The following is a 27,382-nucleotide window of genomic DNA, read 5'->3' on the forward strand; positions in this document are numbered from 1 at the left end:
GCAAGCATTTAATCCCTGCAGCCTTTTCTCCTGTTGCATCTTCCTGTTGCTCTGTGTGTCACGGAGCGGTTTGTCAGCGGCTGGCTGGTGAATGAGAGAGACTTCCAGTGACGGTTGGCTATCGGAGCGACCAGAAACAGGAGAGAGGTGCAGCCTGACTTTTTGAAGCTGGGTGGAGCTAGCAACTTGAATTCATTGTTTTTGCCTTGGCACATGTCAGATCAGCTCTGCCCCTATAAAACCAACAGCTGGGTCTTTTGCTTTGTAGTCAATGTCTTTCATAGTCCGGTTCATCTGCATTTGTCTCGTTCCTTCTCTCTCCCTCTCTGTTTTGGATAGCAGAATAATCTAGTAACCTCCTAAAGAGAAGATTAACCAGGTGCATGTTCCTGTCTTAAAAAATAGTGTGGGAGAGAAAGGCAGAAGTGTCTCATCAGGACAGGAGCAGAAGTGCCTGTTTTGGCAGTGTTTGGCAGCGGTGGTAGCTGCGGCTCTGTGCTGGCTTAGTGCTTCTGGGTCAGGCTCGGTGCCAAGGTTGCCTTGTTTCTGGCTTGGTTCTGCCTGTGCCCTTGGTTGGAGCGGGGTCTGTGTGGTTGCCTGAAGTGTGGCTCAGTGCCTTGTCTGCTTTGGGAAGATTTTGAGCTGTTGGGCACGTGGGACTGAGAGGTGGGTTGGCAGTTGGTTGGCTTTGGACGCTTGTATGATATTGTGAGCGCAAGAACTCTGGCAATTTTTTTGGCTTATCCCTGTTGTTCAATCCAGGTACGTCAACCTCCAGGAAAGGGAGAAGTCTGAGGGCAGCATCCTCCTCAGCAAGGTTTGTTCGAGGTGTCTGTCCGTCTTATGTCTGCTCCGGAAGCGGTGCCTGTGAAGAATGACGTCGAGAGGTGCTGGGACTGCTTTCTCGAGGAAGAACTACAGGCTGAGCACCGAGCCAGAGAAGTCCAAGGTCACAGGTATGGGTCTGTACGTGCTGTGAAAAAGCAGGAGCACTGTGGCTCGGGTGAGTGCCCCTTGCCTCACGTGAGATCAGCTGCCTTCCAGGTACAGTCACTTTGCTGACGTGAGGTGTGCTGGGGCTGGAAGCGAGTAAATCCCTGAACCGAGGTGAGATTTTGGGAGGCATGTTCCTGTAGCACTGAGAACTCCAGAAGCTCACATCACAGCGCCCTCTCTTCGGCACACAGCCCTGCTTCGTGAGGCTGGAGAATGTCACGTTGCCTTGGTCCCATCTGATCCAGGAGGAACAGCTTGTTAAGTTCTTAGACAAATCCTTTTCTGGGAAATTCTGATGCCTGCTAGGCAGTCTGTTTTCTCTTGGACTCGCCAACCCAGCAGAAGTGTGCTCATGAGACTGCAACTCTGGTGTTTGAGGGCACTGTTGCACACGGAAATAAAGCACGCAGCACCAGTGTGGCACTAGGGATTGTTTTGCACGAGGAAAGCTGAAGTGAGACATGGTCATTAACGAAGGCTGTGGGTTAGACGAGATGAGCTGCATCTGCAAGCCCTTCTCTCTCAGCATCTTCCAGTGCAGTTAAGGGATGTACGCCCTTAAAATGTCCCAGGTACAAAAAGGACATCAGGAATTGCAAGAGCAATAAGATTTATGTTTTATTTTTTTGAAATGGGATTGGATTCCCAGCTCCAGCTTTTGAAGTTACTTTTATCTGGAAGCAGTACAGCGGGATTGCTGAGGATGTAGTTCCTCCTATGGGGACCAATCTATAGCCTCCCGTTTGCTGTTGTAGAGCAGCTCACGTCGGAAAGAGCCTTTGTCGTGGAGAAGCACCCCATAATGCTGGAAGACAGTAAGATGATGAATGACTTCTTGAAGCCATGTTTTACACTGTACTAACCTCCAAACTTGAATATCATTTTCCCCAGTTTCTTGCTTGTATATGAAATTAATGTTTGAGTTTACTTCCTGACTCCCTGAGCTTATTTCCCTTCCGTTTCTCACCAGGAATTGTGAACAGCAGGCTGCTGAATGACTACCTGCATCGTGTCTTTACCAGTGCTGATGGGAACCAGCCTGCAGCTGCTTACAGGTATCAGACTTCTCATTCACTGGATGCCAGGTGATGCTGTATCAGTTGCCAGATACGCAGCACTGCGGTGAAAGGAAAGATCTTTTAAACAGTGAGCACCACGTTATAGGTCTTGTCCTTTAGTGACTTTTTCAAATTGCAGAGCTTGCTAGGAAGACTTAATATTTATTAATATTTGTTAAGTCTTTATTTATTTATTTATTCTTCAGACTTAATAAAAAAACCCCATATACAAAATCACTAGGCAGTGTTTGTAAATCACTAGGCAAGTAGGCATTCACCTCATTGTTCCTGCTCTCTCTTTATTTTAAGGAAGTATAAAATGCACAGGTTTTAGGTACAGGAAGGAAAGATAGGTTGTCAGTGCGCTATAAACCAAAGGCAAGGCTGTTACTGAGATGTGGCGTGCCGTACATTTCTCAGGCTGTGGAACTATTGGTACTTTTATTATTAGGAGTCACCAAAGTAAAAAAGAAACCCCACAAAATTCCTGTTCAGTGTCTGTTTTCTTCTATTTGTTTTCAATTCTCCTTCACCTTGTAGCTTGGGGTGAGAGAACACTTCCCTTGCGTGGAGCTCTGTTGCCAGAGGCAAGGCAGGCAGGCCCGGGGCGGGTGGGAGCATGGCAGAGGCAGCCGCGTGGACCGCGCCGGTTGGCGGTGCCGCCGAGCGGCTGGGGTCACATTCCAGGCGCTATTCTTAGCGCTGCCAGCTCGAATGTGAGCTCAGAGCTGCTAAAATTAGCTCTTGGCCCTCCCCGCTCTTGGTGAGCCGGGGTTGTGGCGGAGGGAAGGCAAAGTGGGTCATGTTACTTTGCCACAAGCTCTCCTGCCAGCGCGCCTTGGAATATTCCATCTGTCCCAGCGTTTTGGTTTTCAGCGTTTCTCATTTATTTGCCTAGTGACGAATGGCTTGGAAGCACAGAACCGATAGTTTGTTGGACTGATCTCTCTGTTTTCCTGCCTTCCACCCTTTTCCCTGGACTTGGCTATTTGGTAGAAAGCCCAGTAGCAGTCAAATAGGTCTTGAAAATAACACGTGCTATGCGAGAGCAACTTTTATGGTATGATATCTTGTCTTCGGGGGCCTAAATTCCTCCTAGAGGAATGTGATGCAGATGTCTTGCAGGCTGTCTTGTGCTCTTCTAAACTCTTTCCAGAGCTCCTCCCTCACACTGGCTGCTGGTTAAGCTGCTCTGCTGAAGCCGCCCTCTCTCACACCAACTAAAACTGATTCCTTGACTCTACTTGTGCACATCTTTGCGTCCCTCAGGCTTTCAGGAGGTCTCTCATCACACTCTTAGGGAAAACCATAGTCCTGGGGAATTTTGGAAGCTGTTCCACAAATGACTTAGGGATAGGAACAACTAGCAACTCCTACAGCTAAAGGGGTTCCTGCTGGGGTCCCTCAAAGACCTGCAGCACAACCTGTGTTGTTCCGTGTATCCTTGGGAGACTTGGAGAGAGCATGAGGTGGAGAAGTTTGCTGCTGTTACAGAGATATTTAGGTAGTATTTAGTATTTAGTTCAATGTCGAGGTAAGGTGGCTGTGATAGTGACTGGAGAGTGGGGTGGGCTCTGAAACTCAGTGTAGGAAAACGCAAAGTGATGAACGGGGAACGGCCTCAACGTGCATACCACGGTGGGCTGATTTTTACTGTGTAGAAGTGAGGCTGGGGGGAGAATACTGAGTCAGAAAAAGAAAGTAGGAAGTTAGGCATTCTTAGGAAATGTATGTAGGATAAGGAAAATCACTGTGCCACTGAATCAATCTGTGGTTTACCTTCATCTCGAGTGTTGTGTCGTTCTGGTCTCACCAGCTGCAAATTGGTATTTTAGAGACGTGGAGGTTTTGAAGAAGGGTGAGACCAAGTCAGATGCCTGGCATGGCTCTTGTACAAGGAACAGCTAAGTAAACCAGCCTAGAAAAGAGAGAGCTAGGGGAGGGCAGTATGAGAACGTTCTCTAAAATAGTGGCCTGGAGGGGGTGGGTGCCCGAGAAAGTTCTCAGTTTGGAAACAAATGGTTGTGGCTGTTGTCAGAGAGAGAGTGCTGGGCTAGCCTGGCCTTTGTCTGAACTGCTACCGCTGCTGCTATGGTCTTCTCTTTTCTTTTGTGTTACAAAATACCTGGGAGAAAAGAAGTGAATCCTGACTTAGGCCATGTTCGTGTGGTGCTGACTGCAGCCAAGTCGCGGTTGTTGGTACAGCTGGTTTCGTACAGCTGCAGTACTGTTTTCTGACTGCCACAAAACACTCCCAAGCAGACCAAAGACGTTAAGATCCTCTGTTATCTACTTTGCTTGCTCACACTCTGTTTGGTTCTTGGTTCCTTCATTGCCTAAACATGCGGTGCAGCGAATTCCTCAGATGTGTGACAAGGAACACAGATAGACAGGACATCCTGGTTCGTGTCTCACAGCGCAGGAGATGTGTCTGGGCTGCAGCTCTAAAACTTGGAGACGGGGTTTTCTAAAGAGCTCCTGTGTGTGTTTACTCCCTAGAAAGCACCTGACGTTCCAGAACCTGCAGGAGCACCTTGACCGGCTGCTGGCAGAGGAGAATGGCTCTGAAGACGCTCAAGGTAGGAGACGCTGAGTCTGTCCAATTCGTGCTTCTCCTTGTGCTGGCTAATTGGGAGAACAAGTTGTATCATGAAAGGCGCTTCCCTCAGTGAGCTTTGTTCTGCCCTCCTGTGCTCTAATTTATTGTACTTTTAAATCCTGCCTGTGAGGGACTCGTCAGCCAGCCCTGGAGCAGGCCTGCTTGCAGATACAGAGGCATATTTCCAGGCAAAAACACCTGGAAAAGCAGTTTTGGGGAAAACGTTGGAGGTATTTAGCTGGTAACGATATTCAGAACCATTGCTGTGACAAGCAGTGAGAAATGCAGAGGTCTGTTGACAATTTTTACACGTTTTTCTCCACCGTAGGTATTCACTTTGGGCTGCAGGCTGTTGCCTGTGCTCTTGCTAGCATCTGTTTCCCTGAATGAGTCAGGATGTGGCACGATACAACCTGGCTCCTCTCCTAAAAAGAACAATTTTTCTTGCTGGCTGCAATCAAAGCGTGATATGTTGGCCAAACATTTGGCTCAGAGTTTAGTTTGGTCTTTGAATTTTGCCAAATACAATTTTCAGGGGATGTGGAACACTTAACATATGTCCTGAGTGCTGCATAGCTAAGATTTTGTGTGTTGCTGTGAAAACTGCCTTTTAAATCTCACTGCTGTCTCCTTTCCTGAGGTTCTCGTGGTCTAACGTGGGTAACCCTATTTTAGTCTTCCTCCAGAAGAAGGTGCTATTGTAGTCTAGCGGGAGGCACTCATCAGTTGTGATGTCAAATCCTGCACAGCTTACCCTGACAGGTTCTCTGCAACTCTTGTTTCAGATCAGGTAGCAGAGGGCCGGCTTGGTCCATCTACTGTGGTGTTGGACCACACAAGCGGATTTGAGGGGCTCCTGCTGGTCGATGATGACTTACTTGGGGTGAGTGTGATGCTGGGTGCAGCAGAAAATGGTCCTGTGGAACTAAAAGCGCTTTGGGCCTCTCGGTTTGTTCTTCGTAACAGCTCCCTGTCGCTGGCTTTGTAGCCAGTGCTGTGAACAGAGTCTACCCAGGAAGCTGCAGGATCCTGGAGGAAATGAGCTCTCCTGGGAAAAGGTCTCGCAGTACCCTCAGGTCTCAGGAAGCTGAGTGGAGCTGCGAGGAAGTGAAAGGATTACCCTGGCCCAGGGGCTCACTGAAGAGCTTGGCCAAGCAGCGTAAAGGCCAGCAGCAGCTTTCCTGTCCCTCCCTCCAGCAGGCTGCCTCTTCCTTCCTTCCTTCCTTCCTTCCTTCCTTCCTTCCTTCCTTCCTTCCTTCCTTCCTTCCTTCCTTCCTTCCTTCCTTCCTTCTGCCCTTCTCTAGTGGTGGCGAGAGACTGAAGCTGAGGCTTTCCTTTCTCCTTTGTTTCTACTAGCTCCCTGCTTGCCCCTTAGCTGATGATCCTCATGCAGAAAACCAGCTGAAGGAATCCACTGGAGTTTAATCCTTTCCTACTTCAGTGATTTCTGCAATCCTTTCACCCCTTCACCGTGCATGCACATCCCGTGCTTCTGTGCTCCTTCCTTCCTTAACCTGTGCACCCTTTTTTACCTCTAGCAGAGGAGGCTGCCCTGGTCTTCCCTTTCCTGTTACCTTGGTGGTACCTAGAACTTACCCTCATATCAGCTCAGACTGGTGAATTCATTGCCTGTGAATTCCCTGTTGCTTCCTTCATCTCTTCTTCATGATCTGTCCTGAGGCTGAGAGAGTCGGGAGTTAAGAGGGCTCAGTTTCTGGGCAGTGTGTTACCTGCCAGTCCTGGGCTTTAGTCTGGACACCCTGAATCTGTAGTTTTGTTCTAACTTGTCCGAGTTTCAGACATCTTTCCTATGCAATAGTCACTTCTGTATACCTGTCACAAGTCACTGGGAACCTGTCTGTCACCGTGTTGCCCTTGTACTGCATGCTTCTCTGGGTTTATCGAGTACAGATGAGCTGTGGTGAGGACCTGGATGGTCCCCCAGGGCCTGTTGGCTCCAGGTACAGTGCTGGGATGGAGATGATGTCCTACCTCTCCCCTACACTGTACTTGTGAATAGCTCTACATCTCGCTTTGGTTTTGAGGGCTAGGGCAGGGGGAATGGGTAGGGCTGAGCAAAACTGTCTTTTGTCAGACTTTAAAATACCTTTTGTTTGTTGGTCCAGGTGATTGGCCACAGTAACTTCGGGTCCATCAGGGCCACGACGTGCGTGTATAAAGGTGAGGAGATAAACCAGTGATGCTTTGAGAAGAGACCCTGGGAAAAGTGTATGGAGAGTTACACAACTAGAGAGCTCAGGAGATCTTGAAATATGTTCCAGATCTTGAGCCCCCCCTTCCCCAGTTCATCCACTGGCTTTCCCAGGAAGTCAGAAGGATGGAGGATTGTGTGATGCCAGAATGAGGAGTTGGGAAGGGAATGCTGGGGATGTCCCGAAGCTCCTTTGTGAGCCACATTGATTTCTGTGGGAGCACTGTCAGGTTCTGCTTCTCTAACAGGCAGGGATTTACTGCATGGCTTCTCTTTTTCTTTCAGGGAAATGGATTTACGAGGTGCTCATCTCCTCCCAGGGACTCATGCAGATTGGCTGGTGTACTCTCAACTGCAGATTTAACCAGGAGGTAACGTAACCACTGCGTGTGGCACAGGGCTGCTCTGTGTTCTTCCACTGCTCTTTGGGTCACTGTGGAGCATCACACTGGTGCTGTGCTCCTGCCCTGCTGGCATTTTGTGCCCAGCTCACACATAGAAATACCAGGTCTATGGTCTTCACAGAATGGTGTGCAGTGCAAAAGCCTTGCACACTGGGTGCGTTGCTGTGCTTTTGCTGCGTGTAGCCACTGCTATGTGCTGACTTTCAGCTGGCCTCTTCTCTAGAGAATGTGTGGGTCTGCAGTGCTGGCAGCCCATCTCCTAGGATGGCACTTGGCAGCTGGGGCTACAGCGCTTTTTTGCCCAGGAGAGACAAGCCCAGGCCAGCTCTTCTCAGACACCGAGTGGGATGTTTGATGCTGGGAAGGGATATCAGCAGCAGAGTTTCACTAACTGGCTGCTCTGCAGCTTGTGAGGAGGGAGGTGATGGGCAACCTGGGGGGCTGCTTTGGTGGAAGCTGGAAGTGTGGGATGCCAGTACTCTTCTTCTGACCCAAAAATGAGCAGGGAGTGGTGTATTTCCCTGAACCAAAGATCACAGGCCGCTGGATTAACTCCTAGAATGAGGGCTTTTCCCAGGCAGTGCATGTGTGCTGCCGGCTGATCTCCCTGTCTGTTGGTCACCCACTTAAAACTGCTCTTGCAATGAGGAGGATCCTCTGCGTTTGGTCTGGTCTGAGTCTCCTCTTTCACACCTTGCTGCAGGAAGGAGTTGGAGATACACCAGATTCCTATGCCTATGATGGAAACAGGGTGCGCAAGTGGAACGTGACTACGACCAACTACGGCAAAGTGAGTAGCTGCTCTCCCAGGAACGAGATGTGAAGTAAGGAGAAGAAAGCAGGCGGCTCCTTCTGGTTGCTGGATTCTGCTGGGCCTTGTGAAATGCCCTCAAGTTGTCCTCCCTGCTTCAGTCTGCTCTGGGGGAGGCTGTGTGCCAGCAATTGTTTGTATTTTAGGGGTGCTGGACATGCTATGTGGGTGCTTTGTTTAGCAGCCCCAGCAGACTGGTTCATAGAGCTGCTGTTGGTCTCTGTAAGGCTCTGGTTCTGTGTAGCACATCAGAGGATGATGCAGTGTTGGGATGAATATACGTTTGATCCCGTGCACGTTCCTAGTGCTGGAGGGCAAAAAGATCCCAATCAGTGGCTTATGTGCAGCTTCCAGAAGTGTCTGAAAATGCTGTGTGAGCTGCTGAGAGAAGGAACTCTCTCTTTTTCAACTCTGAATCACAGGGGATTGGTTGGGTTGCAGTCTTTGTTCTGATGTGGGAACACTCTGGATATGTGTTTAACCTTTTCTCTCCCTTTACTGCAGTCGTGGGCAGCAGGAGACATCGTCAGCTGTCTGATAGACCTTGATGAGGGCACCATTGCTTTCTGCCTGTAAGCATCTTTGCCCAGTTCCCTGCTTTGTTGGTGTCTGTGTGTAACATAAAAGTTTCCTCACTGCTCGGCAGGTCGCTGAGCCTGATTTCTGCCCTCTCCCCTTTAAGTTCTTCAGTAGTTCCAGCCTTTACTTTTCTGCTTTGTGTTCAGAAACCATCTAAATGGGCTGTTGAGTCTCCAGAGTTCAGGTGAGAGCATTTGGCAGAAAGACGTTCAAGCTACAAAGTCTGTGCTAGGATTTTGGGAGGGAGGGCGTCTCTTGTGATGCTTAATACTACAACTGGGTGAGCCACGGTGCTTGCTTTTGTGGTCAGTGTAGACCCTGCCTGTCCTAGATCAAAAGGAGCTGTGGAAAGGCTGAAAAATCTCCCACTTCCAACTCCCATGCACAGAGAGAGGCCAGCCTGAATGAGAATTATTCCCTGGCCCTAAACTCCAGCCTGTGATAAGTCAGTCGTAATTAAAAACTGTTAGATACTCTATGCCATCTTTTAGAGAGGAGTAGATTGAGAGCATTATTCTTCTGTTTTCACCAGATGAGGCCAAAAATGTCACCTGCCTTTAAAATGTTGTGCTGGTTAGTTCTCTCATAAGGATTTGGGTTGCCCTTGAAGCTGACTGGGCTCTGCACGTTGTGCAGGCTCCAGTCCCTTCCTGTGCCATCGTATAAAAATAGGGGTGCTGCTGTGCTTCCCATGGCTGTTACTCAGCAAAACTCTAAAGTTTGCACATGTGCCAGGTTAAAAGTGACAGGAGGCCTGGCTGACTGATGTGTCCATGTTGGCAGGTTACTGGGAGGGGAACACAGATACCTGAATTGCCCGGTTGACCTTAAAACCCTCCCTGCCGGGACTAAAATCTTGTGGGTTTTCCTTCTTTCAGGAACGGCATCTCTCTGGGAACTGCTTTTGATAACATCACGAGGGGCGCTGGAATGGCTTACTTCCCTGCCATCAGCCTCTCGTTCAAAGAGTCTGTTGCTTTTAACTTCGGGAGCCGTCCACTCCGATATCCTTTGGGTGTGCTGAGAGGAGGGTGGGTGAGGGGAGAAGGGCCTGTCCTGAGGCTGTAGAATACACACCTGACCGCAGGCCGCTTTCTTCTGTTGGCGCCTGTGCGCAGAGCAGGGTCAAGGAGAGAAGAACCAGCTACCCCCTCAGCACCCCTATGCAAACATCGGTGTTGGTCCCCAGCAGTTTCTGAAATGAGGTTTGCTCTAAATCAGTAGCTATTGCTGCAGCTGGGAGCTGCCTATAACTGGGCACTCAGATCCTGCAGAGATCTCACTCCAGTTTTGGAAACACTAGTGCTGCTGTGCTGCTGAGCCTCTTGGCCACTGGTCCCTTCGAGCTCTGACGTGGTAGAAGCGTTGCCTGCTGCCTTCCTGTGTGAACACTGAGACCTGCAGCTCCTGTCAGAGCAGTCCTGGGTGTGCCTGTAGTGGAGGCTCCATCTGTCTTTCTGATAAGAGCAGAAGCGTGGTGTGAAACACTCGCTGCTTGCAATATTGAGGAAGTGGGGATAGGAGCTTGTGACTTAGCATCCATTTAGAAGGCACTGTGGTTTGAACTGTGACCGAGGCGTGCGTGGGCATAAAGTAAAATAGAGAGGTGGGCTTTTCCTTGCACAAACAAGAGAAGTCTCGAAAGGATCAGATTGCGTTTTACCTTAACGCTTGCCTACTTATCCAGTGGAAGGCTACCGCCCCTTGCAAGATCCTCCCGCTGCAGACCTGGTGAAGGCTCGCAAGCTGTTGGGCTACTTGAAGAATGTGATCCATGTTGGAATAGATGTGACGGTAGGCTAACGTCACTGGGTGGATCTGTGGGGCACCGTGCTGGGAAATGTGGTTCTAAGCACATCCTGGCAACTCAGACGTTTCCATACATGAGAGTCTAAATGCTTGTGTGCTTTTGCATGGGGCATGTGTGTCCCTGGAGCTCTTTGGCTTGCAAAATGGGATTCCTGGTAGTTCCAGGACTTAAATCATACTGGGCTTTGTTGTTCTCAGTCTATGACATCTCATTGCTAGTATGCAAGAGCTGATGTTTGTTGGGGTCAGAACTGCTGGGTTTTATTTTGCAGCCTTGAAAGAAGCTTGTTCATATCCTGAACTTTTTACTGGTGTCCTGGTGCAGTGATGTGGTGAAATTCTGGTGTTTCTGCCTTGAGAACTGTTTTGGCTGTAGCACTCTTTGCTAGAAACCATTTTTTTCTGTGAGAGTGAGAAATAATCTGTTTATGCCCAAAGCATAGGGAACACCATCTGCTGTGGTCTTGGCTTGAATGGAGGCCTGCTTTACTGGCTGACCTCCTCTGTAGGGATTCCCATTTACAAATGATCATGTACACTTGACCCCTTTTGGAAAAACAGCTTGTCAAGGTGCGTGCATGTGGCTGATGGCAGCTGACATCTGGACTGCACTGCAGCTCTCCAGAGGCAAGAACCTGTCTGCTTTGCCATCCTTAATTCCCACGTTCGAGGTTTTCAGCGCAGCCAGGCGTGGGACAGCAAACAGTGGCTTCTCCAGGCCTCTGGTTCGTTCAGTCGTGGGCGTATGGCTGGATTGGGCTGGATCCAAGCCGTGTGTTTTTCTGGGTTTGTCATTGCAGGAGGGGAAGCTGGTGGAGAAGGACACGTCCGTGTGGCAGCTGCAGGGAGAACCCACAGTGCTGATTACGTTAGCCCACATCTTCAATTATTTCTCTCCTCTCATGGTGAGTTTTGCCTCCCCGTTGCAAGCTTCTGTACGTGCCTGTTACTGTGCTTGGCAGGGGAGGTAAACCTCAGCTTTCGCTGGGAAGTGGCTGTGCCTCGGAGGACGGTTGACCTGTCTCTCTGTCTGCAGTGCAAGGTGTACCTGGTGGAAGATGTGCTCATGACCTTCCTGTTGAGCATCCTTGAGCGAGGAGGGGCAGTGGAGGCCCATCCCCTTATTCAGCAGCTGCTGGATCTCATGTGGCTTCTCATGGAGGTGAGTTGCTAGGGTGCTGGTTCCTCCTCAGGGATCACAGGGAGACCCTGGGAGGTGCTGAGTACAGGAGACTTCCTTAGAAAATGCTGGTAGTGATCAGCTTCTTTCCCTTCCTGGTGACAAGATCCCTTTTTGTGGTAGACCAGCCTCTCACCTAGCTCATCTGGCCACCGCATCATTGCCAGGGAATGAGGGTTGAATGCAGAGTAAGTGGTAATGGTGACACTGGCAAAGAGCTAACAAGGCATTGCTAAGCTTCTCCTACTGCTAAAGGAACTGGTGATGTCGAATAACTTCCTGCATCTGGGAACATCAAGTTCATCGGTAAGAAATAGGTTGGTCTTTTAGATGTTGTTAATCCTTATGTGACTGTGGAGGCCTTAAATGCCTCCATGTGCCCCAAGAGATCGATCAACGTGTGCAGCACTGGAATAGGAACTGGACACTGGACTCTTGCCACCTCCAGCAGTGCTGGGGAAGAACCTTCTCCAACTTGCCATGCCCCTTCCTGTTCAAGCTGCATGAGATCACTCCTTCCTGGGACACTTGTTTGAGGCAGCATTTGCTAGCCACTGGGAAGCTGCTGCTGCTGGAGTGCAGGCATGGTTACACAGGGCCAGTCACTGCCAGAGATGTGCTTAGAGACAGCCTGTCTGTCCTTCAGGGTAGCAAGTAACGGGTGTAGGCGCTGGCCCAGCCAGCTCTCATGAAAGGTTTAATTGAAATATGTCATGCCCCCCTCAGGCTCATCATCTTAGAAGTGAAGCTGAGCACTCTGGTAGATCTGTTGTGTTTGGGGAAGAGTTGACACTCATCCTGGTGACTGGATATGAGTTGGACTCGAAAAAGACAGCTCTTCCATCATCATATGTACACAAGAGTAACTTCTTTCCTTTCTGGGTTGGTTCTGTCAACACTGTGTGTTGGGTGGGTTCAGAGGATGGGATGGGTGACTTGGCCCCACTAATAGGACCTGGGCCTTTGGCTTTTTGTAGGTGACTTTTGGATTCGTTTTACTCGTGCAGAAGTTTGTTTCCCCATAGCAAAGCAATGTCACCAACTTCTGCTTGGATTCTGTCCTGTGGAGTCAGGTGGACAAACGCTGTGGGTTCAGAGCACCTCCTTTTTCAGTTCAGGCTTCTTTCCAAGGCCACAGGAACTGTAGCTATTCCCAACTCTGTGCTGTTGCTGTTCAATGTGTTTCTTGTTTTCTCAGGAGTATGAAGTACATGAGTGCCTCAAGCAGCTACTGATGTCCTTGCTGCGGGCTTACAGGTTCTCCCCTATCATCCCAGACCTGGGTTTGCAAGTGAGTTGCACTTCTGAATCCCTGAGAATCTGTTCTGTTATGTCCCTTTGCCCGAAGGTACAGGATGTTTTGGACTTTGGAATTGTTTGATCCAGAGATAGCAGTTCTGTAACATGGTACCTATTAGAGTCACATCCTCTTCTGTAGATGAAGTCACTTTTGCTTCTCCGGTTTCCCTAGATTCACTACCTCCGGCTCACCATTGCAGTCTTGAAGCATGAGAAATCCAGGAAATACCTACTCAGCAATGTTCTGTATCCTTTGTGCCACCCCTGGTCTCTGTTCTCCCTGCCCTCAGTACTGCAGCCAAGGAGACAGCAAGGATCTGCAGGTCTTGGGAGGCAGAAGCCACCCTATCTTTGAGAGGTCATTGCTGATTTCTCAGATCTCTGCCTGACACCGTTCATGACAAAGTCCTGCTTTGAGGAGGGGGAGCGGTGCCACATAGATCACATCCTGCTAACACACAGGACTTAATTTCTGCCTGCCTGAACTCCCTGATGTCCCTAGAGCAAAAACACTTTCAGAGCAGTCCAGCTGCTGTGCTAGCATTTGGGCAGCTGCTGCGATAGCCACATGGAGCTTCTCCCTGGAGAAAGGGGGCTTTGGATCTTGCAGAGCTTTGAGTGGTTGGTTGGAAAGGAATTCTCTCACTACAGCTCTGGAAGCATACCCTGTGCCTTCTCCCAACATAGCTTCTGTGCTTGCTTTAACTTGGCCGCAGCTTCGACGTGCTCCGTTCTGTTGTGTTCTTCTACATTAAGAGCCCACTGCGTGTGGAGGAGGCTGGGCTGCAGGAGCTCATTCCCACCACGTGGTGGCCGAACCGCTTCACCAAGGAGGTGAGTAAGGGCACATCCGCTAAGGAGGCTGAAGAAATTTCACAGCCTGCTGTCCCCATCATTTTCTGGCTGAGGAAGCCCACGTTTCTAATACTGGTGGACACTGCAGAGCTGTGTGAGAGTTGCCTCTATTGCCCTGTCATCTTTAGTATCCCTTAGAGGGGATGTTTGGGGTGTATTGCTCGGGACAGGGGAGAAGGGCAGTTTTCTGTGGCAACAGATTTGGAAGGGAGCTTTACAACATCTAAGGGATTGCAGGTTGACTCGGGTGTCCTCAAAATATCTCCTGCCCTTAAGTCGTTACCAGACCAGGGAAGGCCTATTTGGGTGTGCTGCCAGCTGTGTTCACGCACTGGCGCGTTGTTTCGGGGAGTTTCTGCTCTCCGTTTGGCGAGGCATTTTCCCCATGCAGTGACCTCCTACTAATCCATGTCTGTCCCTGAACCAGGGCAAGGAGAGCAAGGAGGTGAAGGAGGAGAGTGCTGAGGAGAGACTGAGGCGGCGGGCATATGAAAGAGGCTGCCAGCGGCTGAAGAAACGCATTGAAGGTGTGTGGGGAAGGAGAGGAGCTGCCAAGATCCTGTACCTTCTGTGCAACCAAGGGGACCAACCCTTGAGCTGTTTCCAAATCCCTTCCACCACCTGAAGTCTGGCTGTGTTCCTGACGGGGGCCAGCCATGCCGTTAGTTGGTGGAGGGGTGTCAGTCCTGGGACCCCACTGGGCAGACCTGCAGCATCCCACCATGGGACACAAGCAAACCAAAATTCCCCCTTAGGGACAGTGTTTATCGGCTGCTAGGTAGAAGAGGAGACAATTTTCACAGTGATGGGATTAGCATTCTGCTGCCATCGGTCCTCCCTGGCCTCCCTCTGCTAAGGAGGTGGCCTCTCTCCCGAACAGTGTTTATCGGCTGCAGATTAATTTATTGCTAGGTAGCAGAGGAGACAATTTTCACAGTGATGGGTTTAGCATTCTGCTGCCATCGGTCCTCCCTGGGCTCCCTCTGCTAAGGAGGTGGCCTCTCTCCCGGGGACAGGGTACTGCAGTTGAGGTTAACATGGGTAGTTGCTCTCCAGTGCTTGTTTTCTGATGGCAGACACGTGTCCCCATTTTAGTGGTGGAAGGTCTCCAGGTTCAGATTCTGAAGCTGCTGCTGAACAACAAGGACAGAGGAGGGGTAAGTGCTCTGTGGATCTTTTGCTGCAGTATCTCCACATCACAGGACTTGTAAGGTGTAGGTTTAACACTTGCTCTTCCTCCTGCCAGGGGGAAGCCTCCAGATACATCTTCCTAAACAAATTCCGCAAGTTTCTTCAGGAGAACACTAGCAACAGAGGGGTAAGTCAGAGGGCCAGCCCTCCTGCAGGCCTCACCCTGAGAGCTCTCTGGCACCTTCAGGTTGGAAGTTCTGCCCTTTTTGTTGGGCTGCTTGCAGCAATGGATCGGCTGAGGTCTAGATAGGCAGGGAGTGGGGAGGAGGGAGAAGATCTGAGGCTAGAGACCAGGCAGCTTACCCAGGTCCTCTGCAGTGATTTATGGGAAAGCAGTCCTTGGGGCAGCTTTGGGTGGGAGCTGAACGTCCTTCTAAAACCTCTCAAGACCATGGCTGTGGAGTGCTCCAGCACTGCTGGCCTGCTGCCTTGGGCACCCTCTTTGCTGCTTGGATGGGGACTGTTCGTAGACCCTGGATCAGGCTGTTGGCCTGCAGCTTTGGGAGGTTGCGTCTGCTGTTGCAGGAAACCCTTTCTTCACCTGCATCTCTGCGTTCACGATCAACCCCAGCTTTCATGGTGGAGCGCATGGTATCCCATTTTCCTCTGTCAGATCAGGTGGTTGTTTCAGGGGCCAGGACTTTCTAGAGGTGGAAACGGCTGCCTGCCATCAGTGCTGGGCTCTTTCCCAGTGCTGGAAGCTTGAAGTAGTAGCAAGGCTGAGAACACAAAGCTTCTGCCAGCCCGATGTGGCCACTGAGACTGAGATGCACTTTCACTCCTGCCCTGATGGCTGAACTCTCATTCTTGCCCTAGAACTTGACTGTGTTGTGCCCACCAGAGTACATGGTGTGCTTCCTGCACCGGCTCATCGCTGCCCTGCGTTTCTTCTGGGATGGCCACAAGGCGAAGAACCCTGCTGCACTTAGCAGTGAAGGTAAGACCTGGAGGAGAAGCTCTGGGGACCTTTCTGTGCTTAGCACGAGGTTTTTCTCTTGGCAGTCCTCTCCTGGATGCTGGAAATTTGGTGCTTGAGCCCTCTGTCACCCTGTGTCTGTAGTTCCCAGTCACCCTGTGCCTGTGTCAGTTGACATCCAGACCTGAGACTCGCAAAGGGGCACCTATACTGTTTGCTGCTTTCCCCTGCATGCTCTGGAGCAGAGTCTGATATCAATTATGGGTCTGTAGGAGGGCAGCTTGGTGATCCCATAGTCAAAGTTTAGGGGAAGATATTTGTCCCTTTTCATGGTTCCCAGACTGTGGGAATAAGTGGAAACCAAGTCAGTGCCAGCTGCTTTCCCACCCTCAAACCTCACCTTGCCTGTCCTGCCATGATCTGCTTGGCACTCCCTTTTCTTACTTTAGGCTGACCCTTTCACTAGAAAGTTCCTTACAGTCCTCATGGGGCTAAGTGGTGGAGCTGGAGCAGCCAGGTGGAGAGCTGCTGAGAGCTCTGATGATCCAGTTTCCCCCAGTGACTGTGGCTGTGAGGAAGGAGGTGCTGGGAGGCTTGTTGTGGATGGTCCTGTTCCTGCCTGGATCTAGTGCTTGCTTCATTGTGGAAATCACCTCTGCCTTATTGCCTTGTGCTTTTATGTCATTAAAAGTTGTCACTAAACATTAGTCCAGGCTGGGCCCTGGGGTCTATCTTAGGAGGGTTTACGTGTCTTACATGTGGGTCCTGTGCGTATGACTCATGGGAAAATAATCTTCTCTGCTTTAGAGGCATATGTCCCTCCTCAGCTCTTCTACAACGGGAAGGTGGATTATTTTGACCTTCAGCGACTCGGAGGTCTCTTGTCTCATCTTAAGAAGACTCTGAAAGGTGAGTGCTCTCATTTCCAATACCTGCACCCAGGTCCTGGCTGGAGTTCAGCCAAGAGACATCGCAGGGAGGGAGCCATGGGAAAGGAATTGTGATTAAACTTAAGGAGAGGAGACTTGAACTTTAATGAGATGCAGGTTACACTGAAGACGACACCATCCCTCTGGAATGGAGTGTCCTTTTAGGTTAGCAGTTTACTGTTTACATCCCTGAATGGGGCCTGTGGCTGGTGGAGGGAAGGAGGTGGTCAGGGAATACCCTCTGGTCTGGTGCTCTTGCTGCACCACAGGACTGGGAGCTGTCAGAGCTCTGACCATCAACCTGGCTCTGCTGGCTGTGAAGGATGACCAGCATTTACCACTCTGGGCAAGCAATAGCAGCCGTGTGTCTGCACTGCAGCTGTGTGTTTGTATGCAGCACGCTACTCTGGCAACAGACTTTTAAAGCCTCCACTTTGGAAGGGTTAGAACCCCCCTTGCCAATCAGTCGTGCTTGGTTTGTCTCTGGTTTCTGGACCCCCCTTGCCTTTCAGTCGTGCTTGGTTTGTCTCTGGTTTCTGGCTAATGTGGCGCTTGCCTTTGGCTCAGAGCTTCTCCTTCCCTAGTGTGTTTGCAAGGTTATCACCATGTTCCCTGTCTCAGGTTGATCCTTGGCTGTTCAAAATTAGATTACTTAACTTGAGAACCATGTAATCTCTGGTCTCTTACCAAAGTCTTCCTGGCCAGCTTTAAAGACAAGGCTATGGGCTAGAGGACACGTTCAGGCTTTGTACAGCACAGCCATCAGCACAGCCTTCCTCTGGGCTGAGAATGGTTTCTGGTCTGAGTCTCAGTCCTAGTGACTTGAGGACTTCTCATGGGGCAGAAGAGCTGGATGCTTAAAAAATGGTCTCAGGCCCTGAGTTGCCTTCCTTAGGATAGTCTTTATGGACCAGTTTGGCCCTGGTGTTGTCTCCTGGTTCCTCAGTTATTCTATTTGTTCCTGGTAGGACCAGGACCAGAAATGGGTGGTGGGTGAGCAGCTTGGTCTCTGCTGTGTTAGCAATGGCAGACCCATTCCACGTAAGGAAGCCGGTGGGGAGGTGAGCTTGTTCTGACGCAGCATCCTACTTCACTGGCTGCTTCTCTGCTGCCGAGAAGCAGGGCAGAGGATGAGCCTAGGGCTGCCTCATGGGAGGCAAAGGGTGAGCCCTGTGTTCACAGCTGCTTTGATGTGCTCTATGCAGATGACTTGGCTGCAAAAGCCAATGTCGTGATCGACCCTGCGGAGCTGCAGGCTGTGACTATGGACGACCTCGATGAAGATGAGGAATCGGCAACATCAGCAGCACAGGTGAGCCATGTACAGTTCTTCATCTGGTGCCAGGGCCCAAGCTCAGCCTCTGGCTAGAAAAGCTTTGCATTAGAGGAAGGCAGTGTCTGGGCCAGGACTGTAACCAGCCCATGAGCAGTCAGATAAACAACTGCACTTGCATGAGGGTTGCTGGAGATCAGCAAGGTCCTGGATGCACCAAGTTTGAACAGCAAAATTTCCTTTGCTCTGCTTTCTCACTGCCCACTGATCTGAATAAGCCCCTTCCCCTCCATGGCAGCTCTTGGTGCTTGCATTTGAAAGGGCACAAGGCAACTGCAGACAGAGCAGCTTCTTGCTGTGCAGATCTATATGGACCCTTAGAGGAAGGAATATCCCTTTGCTAACCCAGCCCTGCTGGCCCAGCCATGACAGGAAGGGTATTTGCTCACCTTCCGGTGGCCACCGTGCATCTATACCAACATCCTTGCAGGCACAAGGGAGGAATTGTGGGCAGCCAAACAGCTAGAACTGCTTCTCCCTTAATTTCTTTTCAGTCTCAGCGTCCCTCTGCTGCCCTGGCCATTGGTGGAGCTCTCGCTAGACCTGGCTGGCTCAGCTCCCCCACTTTGGGCCGTGCCAATCGCTTCCTCAGCACGGCGGCCGTCAGCCTGATGAACCCGCGTCGGCCTCTTGGCGCCCTGGAGAAGATCAAAGTGCGCACACTAAGCGTGGAGCAGCGGACAGAGGAGGACAGTGAGTGCTTCTGCTGCGTGCTAGTATGGCCCAGGTGGTCCCTGGGTGAACGGTGTCTTCCAGCTCCCAGTACTCTCGAGAGGAAAGCAATCTGTTTATTGCCAGCATTGCTCCTTCCCATTCTCAGGACACGCTGACACCCACAGTCCACATTTAACCACTTTCCCATCCTAAACATGACGCTGGTGATGCTGTAAGAAGATGCTGCCTTGATTCCTGCAAGCGCAGTGAGGCTTTGCAGAGAGGTAGTTCAAGGGCAGCTGTAGCCATGCTTCCTCTGAACGTGGACCAGCCGGAGGATGGCGTGTGCAGTAGCAGCAGCGTGGCTGTTGGGGCAGGCCAGGCAGGCCTCTGAAGCATGTGTGGGGCTCGAGGAAGTGGGACTTGCATGGTCTGGGTCTGAACAGATCTAGCAGGTCAACCTGGTGTGGGCAATGAGATGGGAATAGTGTGTTGGTGTGTCTGGTGAATCCCATGGGCTGGGAAGGAGTGCTGTGTTACAGAGGCACAGCAGGGCTTTGGCCTCAGAGAGGCGCAGGCAGAAGCTGAGGTGCCAAAATGCCTTGCTGAGAACTTGTCTCCTGTCTTGGGGATGCATTTGCAGTTGAAGGCAGCCATGGAAATGAAGGCCTCTTACTGGGCAGACCCCCAGAGGAGCCAGACCAGCCCATCACAGAGAACTCCCTCCTGGAAGTCCTGGATGGGATAGTGATGATGTACAACCTCAGTGTCCACCAGCAGCTTGGGAAGGTAAGTGACACATGCAATGCAGGAATCCATTTTCCCAGCCTCCGTGCTTCTACACTGACTCTGTTTCCTGCTTATTTAGTGTGTGTGTTTGCCCTTTCCTTCTCCTCCTAATCCCTGCAGGGGATCTGGTTGCATGCTTATGTGTCTAGGGGAAAAAATACCCTCATTTATTGTTGGAATCTGCTTGTTTTTCAGATGGTTGGTGTGTCAGATGATGTGAATGAATATGCCATGGCACTGAAGGACACAGAGGAAAAAATCAGCCGCTGCCCAAAGAGGGTAAGTGTCTCTGGACTCCCAGCTTCCCTATCTCAGAGCCTCAGTATCTGGCACAAAAGGATGGAGCACACTGGGTGATTTTCAGCCTTGGAGCGGGCAATGCCTTGGATGGGGTAGTAACCCATGCCTGGAGCTGGCAGCCACATTTCATACCATGCCAACCCATTGCACCACTGCCTCAAGGAACAGAGAGACTTAAGCAACCACTTCAGCTTCTCCCAGACAAGCTGTTGCAGCTTGCAAACCTCCATGTGCTGCAGACACCTCAGAGCTGGTCTCCCTGGCATGGGGACTTCCTATCTTGTCATATTACAGCTTCTAGTGACTGGATGTATCTGCTGATGCATTAAAAATCCATCGGTGACAGCAGTTGACCCTCTGCTGCTGCCCACACTGGACCAGCATCTGTGTCAGGCCCTGTGGGCTGCAGCTTAGGGCAATAAATGCCCTTTATATCATTGCTTCCCACTTCCTCCACAGAAAGGCTGCTGACCCCTTTCCCTCCTGTCAATACTCCCCAGCTAGCCCCAGGGTGGTATTTGCTTTTGCATTGTTTGTGGCATCTGTCCTCACATCTCTGCACTCTTTTCAGAGGAGAGACATCCACGAGGAGCTGCTGAAGAGCCAAAAGGTCTTCTCTGAGAAGCTCAATCACCTAAGCCGACGCCTCGCCTGGATAAATGTCACCATTTATTCAAAGGTGGGCAGGGACGTAATGTGAACAGCTCAGAGGGGAGACCAAGCGAGTGAGCTCTGTACCTGTGCTGCTTGGCTCGTGTGTTACAGGTGTTGTTTTCCCTGGTGTTGGAGCAGTGCTGAAGATCTGTGAGGCTTATTTTTCCCTTCTCGTGCATCAGAGACTCCTTCCTAGGCCTGGACCCGCTCCTGTCCCAGGCTGGGACCCGTAGCATTTTTTAGGACACAGCCCAGCCTGTTCTGAGCTGCGTGTGGTGCCGTAGGCTTTCCCTTGGGGCACCAGCTCTGTGCTGCAGACAGAAGGGTGTTGATCAAAGGGAGACTCGGTTTTCAGGGCATGCCGAGAGGAGAGAGGCTACTGCCAACCACTGAGCTGTGCTGTACATCACAGGAGGATCTCACTAATACTGCTCTTCCTGAAACCTGCAGGATCAGAGCCTACCTTTTTGGTTCAGGTGTTCTTCCCTTTTTCACTTGGTTCCCCCACAGACTTTTTGTGCCAGTTGTCCCTTCTTCCCTGCAATCACCTTTTTCCAGGATAAAGTCTCTGGTCTGTTTTCTTAGGAGCAGTTTGTGCTGTTACGCTCCACAGATCTCTTGCTGTCTTCCCTTGCCGTGCCCCATGGGTGTTTGTAGCTTTTTTGAGCTGGGGAAGAAGACACGTTTCCCTGAACACGCAGCAGCAGCAGGGTCTCTGCACGTGTCCCAGGATGGAAGCAGGGAGGGGAAGAGTGGTAATTCCTCTGAACAAACCTGGCAGAGCTGCAGTGGCAGATCCTGACTCATGCACTCCTTGCTGGTCCCCTCCTTCACTCCCAGGCCAGGATGGCAAAGCACAGCTCTGCAGCTGCATTAGCATAGCCCATGCTTGCCAGAAAATAAACCTATCCTCTCAGCCTGCTCTTGAAAGCCTGGGGGGCATTAGCAGTGTGCATTGCAGGGATCACTGCAGTGGCCCGTGCGTGAACGCTCTTTGTGTCTCTAGATGATCCATTGTCATATTACACAGGTGCCTGCCTCCCATCAGGAGAGCAGTGTCACCTTTGGGGATGAATCAGCAGCATCTGGGAGTGAAGGTTACAGCCCCGTGCTCCTGCCGTGGTCTGCTGGGCAGGGAGAGCGGGTCACAGACTGCCCCAGGAGCTGAGCTGCTCTGGAGAGGAACTTGTCCCTGCTGCCTGGACCTTCAGGGCTCCAGATGACAGGTCCCTGCTGTCACCCAATGGAGACATCCACCCAGTGTCTCCTGCATCCGTGGGACTTGTGTGCAGAAAAACATCTGTGTGAGCATTGCGGGCACTGCTGATGCTGATGGAGAGACAGAGACTGGTGCTGTCTAGAGGTGAAGTCCTGCTCTGCGCTGAGGTGTTGGAGCACCGGAGAGGCTGCTCCTTCCTTAGGGGAATTGGTTACTGGTTCATTCTGAGCTGAGGGATTCAAGGTTAGACGAAAGGGAGCGCTGCAGCTTAAAAACACTCTTAGTTTTAAAGTAGATAAGCAAAACATCCCTGTAGGAAGACCATTGCAGCTTGTTTTGTTACAACGCTGTATTTATCCGTCACCCTGTGGGTAATCACATCTTTGTTTCCCCTTGGTGTAGGCTTTCTTCTGGCTTGGCAATACCCGAGGTGACAGTTTGAGGTTATCGAGACTTAATAAAACCAGATGCAGCTTTCTTTACCTTAATGTTGTCTGCACAATTGCTTTTTTATCCTGAAAACAGAGCTGGGCTGAGCTGTGTGTCAGTGTTGAGATGAAGCTGTCTTTTACTCCATTTAACTGATTTACACCAGTTCAGTCTGATTTACAGAACAAACTCACGTACACCTCCCAGAGATGGTAGCAGCACACTTTAGAAAAGCCACTATGCAAATGAATCTTAATCTGCGCCTCCGATTTGATTTTTTTTGAATTAGAAGTGTAACCCTCCACATGTTTTTAGGCAAATTCCTATTGCTTTTGCTAGTTCTTGGCGTTGCGGGATATGAAATAATGTTTCCTCTTTTTATGGCTTCGTGGTGCTGATTTTTATGGCTTATAGTTACATAGATGTCCTTAAATTTCCTATTTTTAATTTAGGACCTGCCAAGCTTTGCTTAGAGAAGCAAGAGGCCGATGTTCCTCAGGACAGTAAATCTATTTGAATGGCTGGCTCAGAATCCAGAAGGCTGTGGCTGCCTATTGCAAAGATCAGAGCTGGTGTGAGCTTTCAGCCTGTTCTCATTTAATTTCTACGAAGGACCGGTTTTCCTTCCAGCAGATTTATGCTGGGTTTGCCAGTGCCTGCCTTCCTTCAGGCAGTGTACTCAGAATAAAAACTAGCACGACTTATTCTGCAGTCGGGGCTGTGTGGTCAGACATGCCCTGTGCAGGAGCAGTCTTGGAGGGTTTCAAGGCTCAGTGAGACGAAGCCACAGCCGATCCAATGTCATGTTGGGGATGGTTGTGCTCTCAGCTTGAGGTTGGTGTGGAAACCTCTGATTTTTCCTTCCACCTGAACCTTCTGCTGCTCTGGGACAGGACCGAACGGCCCAGATCTGGCTCATGAACTTAGAGCAGCGGTCTGAGGAACCTCTCAGACGTGGAGATGTTCCTGAGGTCTAAACGTGGTGCTGACTGTCACACTTCTCCAAAGGGGAGCTGGACAAAACCAAATGAGAGCTGTTGTGTTCTCTCTGGCCAGGAGAAGATGCAGGACATATACTGGCTGCTGCGAGTGTGCATCCGCACCATCGAGCACGGCGACAGGACGGGCTCGCTTTTCGCTTTCATGCCCGAGTTCTACCTCAGCGTGGCTATGAACAGCTACAGCGCACTCAAGAACTACTTCAGCCCCGTCAACAGCATGGAGGAGCTTCCAGGTAAGGGGATGGGCAGGCCTTGCAAATTCTGGCCTAATAAAGTGTAAAGCAAGCCACGTCCTTCTGGTGAAGCAGCGGTGGTTGGGCAGCGTCCCTTGGGCATCCTTTCCTGGTTGTGATGTGCTGCACCAGTATCTTGTCTGTGTGCTGTGGGTACCCACTGGTGAGCCGTGGCCCTTGTGGAGCTTAGGCAGGGAGCCCTTGCCTTGCCCAGAGCTGTCGCAGTGCTGGCTGTGGTGAAAAGAAGATGTGATTGCCCTGGTAATGTTGTGCCACTGCCTACTGCAGTGTGTTGTGAGTGCAAGTACTGGGACTGCTTTCAAACCCTCCTGGGATGTGGATACATCCCTCTGGAGGTGACCACTTACTTGATGCCAAGAGCCTGTGTTTAGGTGGATTCCCTCTGTGCACGTTCTGTGCTTTTCCTTTCTAAGCGATCCCAACGAGCTCTTAGCAAATTGTTCTGTGCTTTCCAGAGCCTGCAAAGGTAAGAAGAGCTCCTTTTCCCACCAGGACATACCTAAAATGTTCACATCCATTAAGTGGGGGTTGTGCCTGCTGTTCAGGGAGCAGCAGAATTAATTTCTAGCAGATTTCTTCAGGGCCTGCAGGCTGGACGTGGCTTTTCTGTGTAGATCTAGGGTGGGTTTTGTGTTGCTCAGCCTCTTCTGCACGAGGGGTCTTTCCCCTGCCATCTGACTCCCTTGCATGGTTTTATCTTTCTCTGAGTAGCTGCTTTAGACTCTGCAGACTGAGGCTCTGCTGGAGATGAATGTGCTTTCCCAGCTTTCTGTTTGTCAACTAGACAAAACTGCAAAGTTAGCTGTAGTGGGAATGAATCCCATGGCCTGTGCTGGGACCACAGGGCTGCCCATCAGGCTGCTGGTGTGACCCCTGCTCTCACCTTCTCTTTGCAGGCTACGAGGAGACTCTGATGCGCCTCGCTGCCATCCTGGCCAAGCATTTTGCTGACTCGAGGATTGTGGGCACGGGTAAAGTTGCACTCCTCTTCTTTGGGGTGATAAGGTCTGGCCGATCCCACTGCCAGTGGCTCACCAGACTTCTGCTGGGGTCTGCTTACTGGGTCTGTTGAGTGCTTTATGCCTCCACACACAAAGAGAAGGCTGGGCACTGCCCTTGTCATGTCCTGCTTATCCCAGGGTTAGATACATGACCTTTTGAGAGCAGGACTTACATCCCAACTGCTTGTATGTCAAATCTGGTGTTATTTCTTAGCTGCCTAAGCCTGGGACAGCGAGCCCCTGTAAGGGCAGGTTGGTCCCTCTTTGCCTCTGGTGCTCAGGTGCCCCCTGGCATGCTGCATGTCCTTGGGTGCCTGGCCCAGCCCCTTCTCGTTCCTCCACAGACATCCGGGACTCCCTGATGCAGGCGTTGGCCAGCTACGTCTGCTACCCCCACTCGCTGCGTGCTGTAGAGAGGATCCCAGAAGAGCAGTAAGTGCTGCCCTGCCTGTTCCCGGGGAGCTGGGACAGGGCTGGGGTGGTGGCAGGGCTGGATGAGGGAGCAGGGGGACTGCCAAGCACCGCCGAGGGTGCAGGAGCTGCAGCAGGGTGCTGGAGTTGGTTTGGGGAGCCTCCTACCCCAGCCTTTTCCTTGGATCCTATTTAATGCCCTGTCCCCAAACCCTTTGTGGCTGACCTATGTCTTTCATCTGACAGGCGGATCTCCATGATGAAGAACCTCCTGGCTCCCTATGAGCAGCGACCCTGGGCACAGACCAACTGGATCCTCGTCAGGCTGTGGCGGGTGAGCGGGTGAACCCTCTCAAGAGTCTGGGGTTGGTTGGACACTGAGCATTTATTTGAAACCCAAACTGTTTTCCAGCCTCTAAGATCTTTCCTTATCTCTTTCACCAGGGCTGTGGCTTTGGGTACAGATACACACGGCTTCCACACTTGCTGAAAACCAAACCTGAGGATGCCAGCCTCCCCAGCCTGCAGAGTGAGTGGGGCAGAGGATTGGCACGCAGGGTTAGGGCGGATGGTGAGGGAGGCCTGGCCTCTTCCCTAGCAGCCATCTCAGCTGTGGGCCAGGCCAGCTGGTGAGATGGCTGCTGAAATAGGGGGATTCTAGCCAAATATCCAGGACTGATCTTTGCAGCCAGCATTTCCTTTGCTGGACATCCCCATCTCTGCACTGGTTGGTGACTGGGTTGTGGGGTAGATCCATCACGATGAGGGGTTCTGCCCTTCAAAGGAGAGGTGAGAGGCCCTCACCAGAGCTTCACCCCAAAAGGGTCTCTGTGTAGCTACCCTGTGAGAGGGAGCAGGTGCCCAGGGAAGCAGGGCACTGGATGGATTTGGGCATCTCAGAGCCTGGCAGAGCCTGTGCTGCCTTTGGCAGTTTGGTTCTCAGCACTGGTGCCAAACTGAGAGGTTCCTCAGCTCTGCTGTGGCTGAGAAGGCCATGAGGAGGAGAAGGTACCTTTCTTGAGCTGAAGAACTTGTCCTCAGCCTCACCCTTGTAGGGTCTGGGCCTGTCTGGATACATTCATTTAATAGCACTCTTGTTTCCTTTCTCTCTCCTACCTGTGGGTGCCCAGGAGATCTCTCTGTTGCTAGTTTCCAGAGTAAGTTTTTTGTGTGACCCTCTCTTGTCTGGTGAAGTAGCTTTAGAGAGCTCCCTCCTTCCCCTCTCCTGTCTAGAGAGACCCTTCCTTGGGTGGCAGAGGGCTTCACACAGTGATTGCTTTTCTCAGTTACATCCTTGGGAGATGCCAGAGGGATGGGTGCCCATGTGCAGTCTCTGAGGCTGCATCACCTGCTCCTCTACCTGTTTTATCAGGGTTATGTCTGGGGTCAGAGCCCCGCTGCAGCCCTCTCACCTTTGGAGGACGATGGGGAAGCCCTGGTACAGATGCAGGAGGGACCTCATGACTGTCCGGTCACATTCCAAGCTCTCAAGTGGCTGCCAGCAGCCCCATGGGGTGGTGGCTGCACTCCCCCCCTCTGGGGAGCTCTGGGACACAAGCAGAGTTTTCGAGGCCTCTCTCCATCCATCTCTGGGTGGCTCCGTGCAGTCTGACCCCAGAGTGGGCTGGGCTGGCTACTGGGGACTCGCTCCTGGGATTGCTATTTTGAGGCACAACCAAATCAATAATGAATGCTGATTTAAATTGAAGAGGGACATGGGACTTAGAGGTGTCCTTGAGATGCTGCCCAGAGAAGGAGGAAGAGATGACCCCCCCGCCTTCCCACCCATCAGTCTTCACCTTGTTGCAATGTGAGCGTTGGCAGGGCCGGCAGGACAAGCTGCTGAGCTGAAGGAAACCCCTGCTTGTCTGGATCTGCTTCTGCAGCTGGTCTGAAGGGAGCTTGGGCAGATGCCTCTCCTCTGGTGCTCTGGTCTTGTCCCGCTTTGGGGATGCTCCCTGGAGGACACTGCCCGGGTGGTGAAGGTGTCCTGGTGCTGCCTCGCAATGCCCACGAAACACGCAGGGCGCAGACCTGGTCCCCAGTGCTGCGCTTTGGTGAGAAACAAGAGGCTGCCTGGGTTGTCCCAGGGAGGGGGAAAGGCTCAGGAAGGCCATCTGTGTCCTGGAGGCTCCACAAGTTGTTCCTTAGCCCCGCTGGCACCAACCAGCCCTTGTGCAGGCAGGGCTCTGCCTCCAGTTTGGCTGCTGAGAGCAGACGGGGGCTCTGCTCACAGTTGGGTCCATTCTGGTCAACAGTTGCTGTAGGAACTTGTTTTGCTTTCACAGTGGCTCGCAGAGGGCGAGCAGCAGCGGTGGCCCTGCTCCAGGCCCAGCACATCTTGCATTCACAGAGCTGCAGGGTGGCTTCAGGATGCAGCACAGGGCTCCCCTTCCCCAGGCCTTCTGCCCACGCGTCCATCGAGCGGTGGAGGGTGGACGGATGGGACTGCGGGATCATCCAGCTGAGCAGTTGGGGGCCAGAGAATTCACCCACATC

The 27,382-nt window shown here is 51.5% G+C and overlaps 1 protein-coding gene across 1 annotated transcript in view; it reads left to right on the top strand.

Moving 5' to 3' along the window:
• Positions 1 to 761: 761 nt before the first annotated feature.
• RNF123 (ring finger protein 123) overlaps positions 762 to 27,382 on the top strand; it is a 34,002-nt gene continuing 7,381 nt past the window's right edge. The window contains exons 1-30 of the mRNA XM_010183230.1: positions 762 to 956; positions 1,967 to 2,051; positions 4,554 to 4,633; positions 5,439 to 5,536; positions 6,780 to 6,834; positions 7,151 to 7,236; positions 7,973 to 8,059; positions 8,585 to 8,652; positions 9,538 to 9,663; positions 10,339 to 10,453; positions 11,269 to 11,373; positions 11,505 to 11,630; positions 12,847 to 12,939; positions 13,120 to 13,193; positions 13,664 to 13,781; positions 14,230 to 14,329; positions 14,898 to 14,959; positions 15,049 to 15,120; positions 15,810 to 15,930; positions 16,717 to 16,818; positions 18,044 to 18,150; positions 18,666 to 18,864; positions 19,469 to 19,614; positions 19,810 to 19,893; positions 20,486 to 20,593; positions 23,273 to 23,450; positions 24,368 to 24,442; positions 24,817 to 24,904; positions 25,130 to 25,217; positions 25,328 to 25,412. Coding sequence (XP_010181532.1) covers positions 875 to 956; positions 1,967 to 2,051; positions 4,554 to 4,633; positions 5,439 to 5,536; positions 6,780 to 6,834; positions 7,151 to 7,236; positions 7,973 to 8,059; positions 8,585 to 8,652; positions 9,538 to 9,663; positions 10,339 to 10,453; positions 11,269 to 11,373; positions 11,505 to 11,630; positions 12,847 to 12,939; positions 13,120 to 13,193; positions 13,664 to 13,781; positions 14,230 to 14,329; positions 14,898 to 14,959; positions 15,049 to 15,120; positions 15,810 to 15,930; positions 16,717 to 16,818; positions 18,044 to 18,150; positions 18,666 to 18,864; positions 19,469 to 19,614; positions 19,810 to 19,893; positions 20,486 to 20,593; positions 23,273 to 23,450; positions 24,368 to 24,442; positions 24,817 to 24,904; positions 25,130 to 25,217; positions 25,328 to 25,412 — 3,013 coding nt within the window. The 5' untranslated portion in view covers positions 762 to 874. The remainder of the gene's footprint in view (positions 957 to 1,966; positions 2,052 to 4,553; positions 4,634 to 5,438; positions 5,537 to 6,779; positions 6,835 to 7,150; positions 7,237 to 7,972; positions 8,060 to 8,584; positions 8,653 to 9,537; positions 9,664 to 10,338; positions 10,454 to 11,268; positions 11,374 to 11,504; positions 11,631 to 12,846; positions 12,940 to 13,119; positions 13,194 to 13,663; positions 13,782 to 14,229; positions 14,330 to 14,897; positions 14,960 to 15,048; positions 15,121 to 15,809; positions 15,931 to 16,716; positions 16,819 to 18,043; positions 18,151 to 18,665; positions 18,865 to 19,468; positions 19,615 to 19,809; positions 19,894 to 20,485; positions 20,594 to 23,272; positions 23,451 to 24,367; positions 24,443 to 24,816; positions 24,905 to 25,129; positions 25,218 to 25,327; positions 25,413 to 27,382) is intronic.

This window comes from Mesitornis unicolor, unplaced genomic scaffold (genome assembly GCF_000695765.1).
Source record: "Mesitornis unicolor isolate BGI_N332 unplaced genomic scaffold, ASM69576v1 scaffold13884, whole genome shotgun sequence".
Taxonomy (NCBI): Eukaryota; Metazoa; Chordata; class Aves; order Mesitornithiformes; family Mesitornithidae; genus Mesitornis; species Mesitornis unicolor.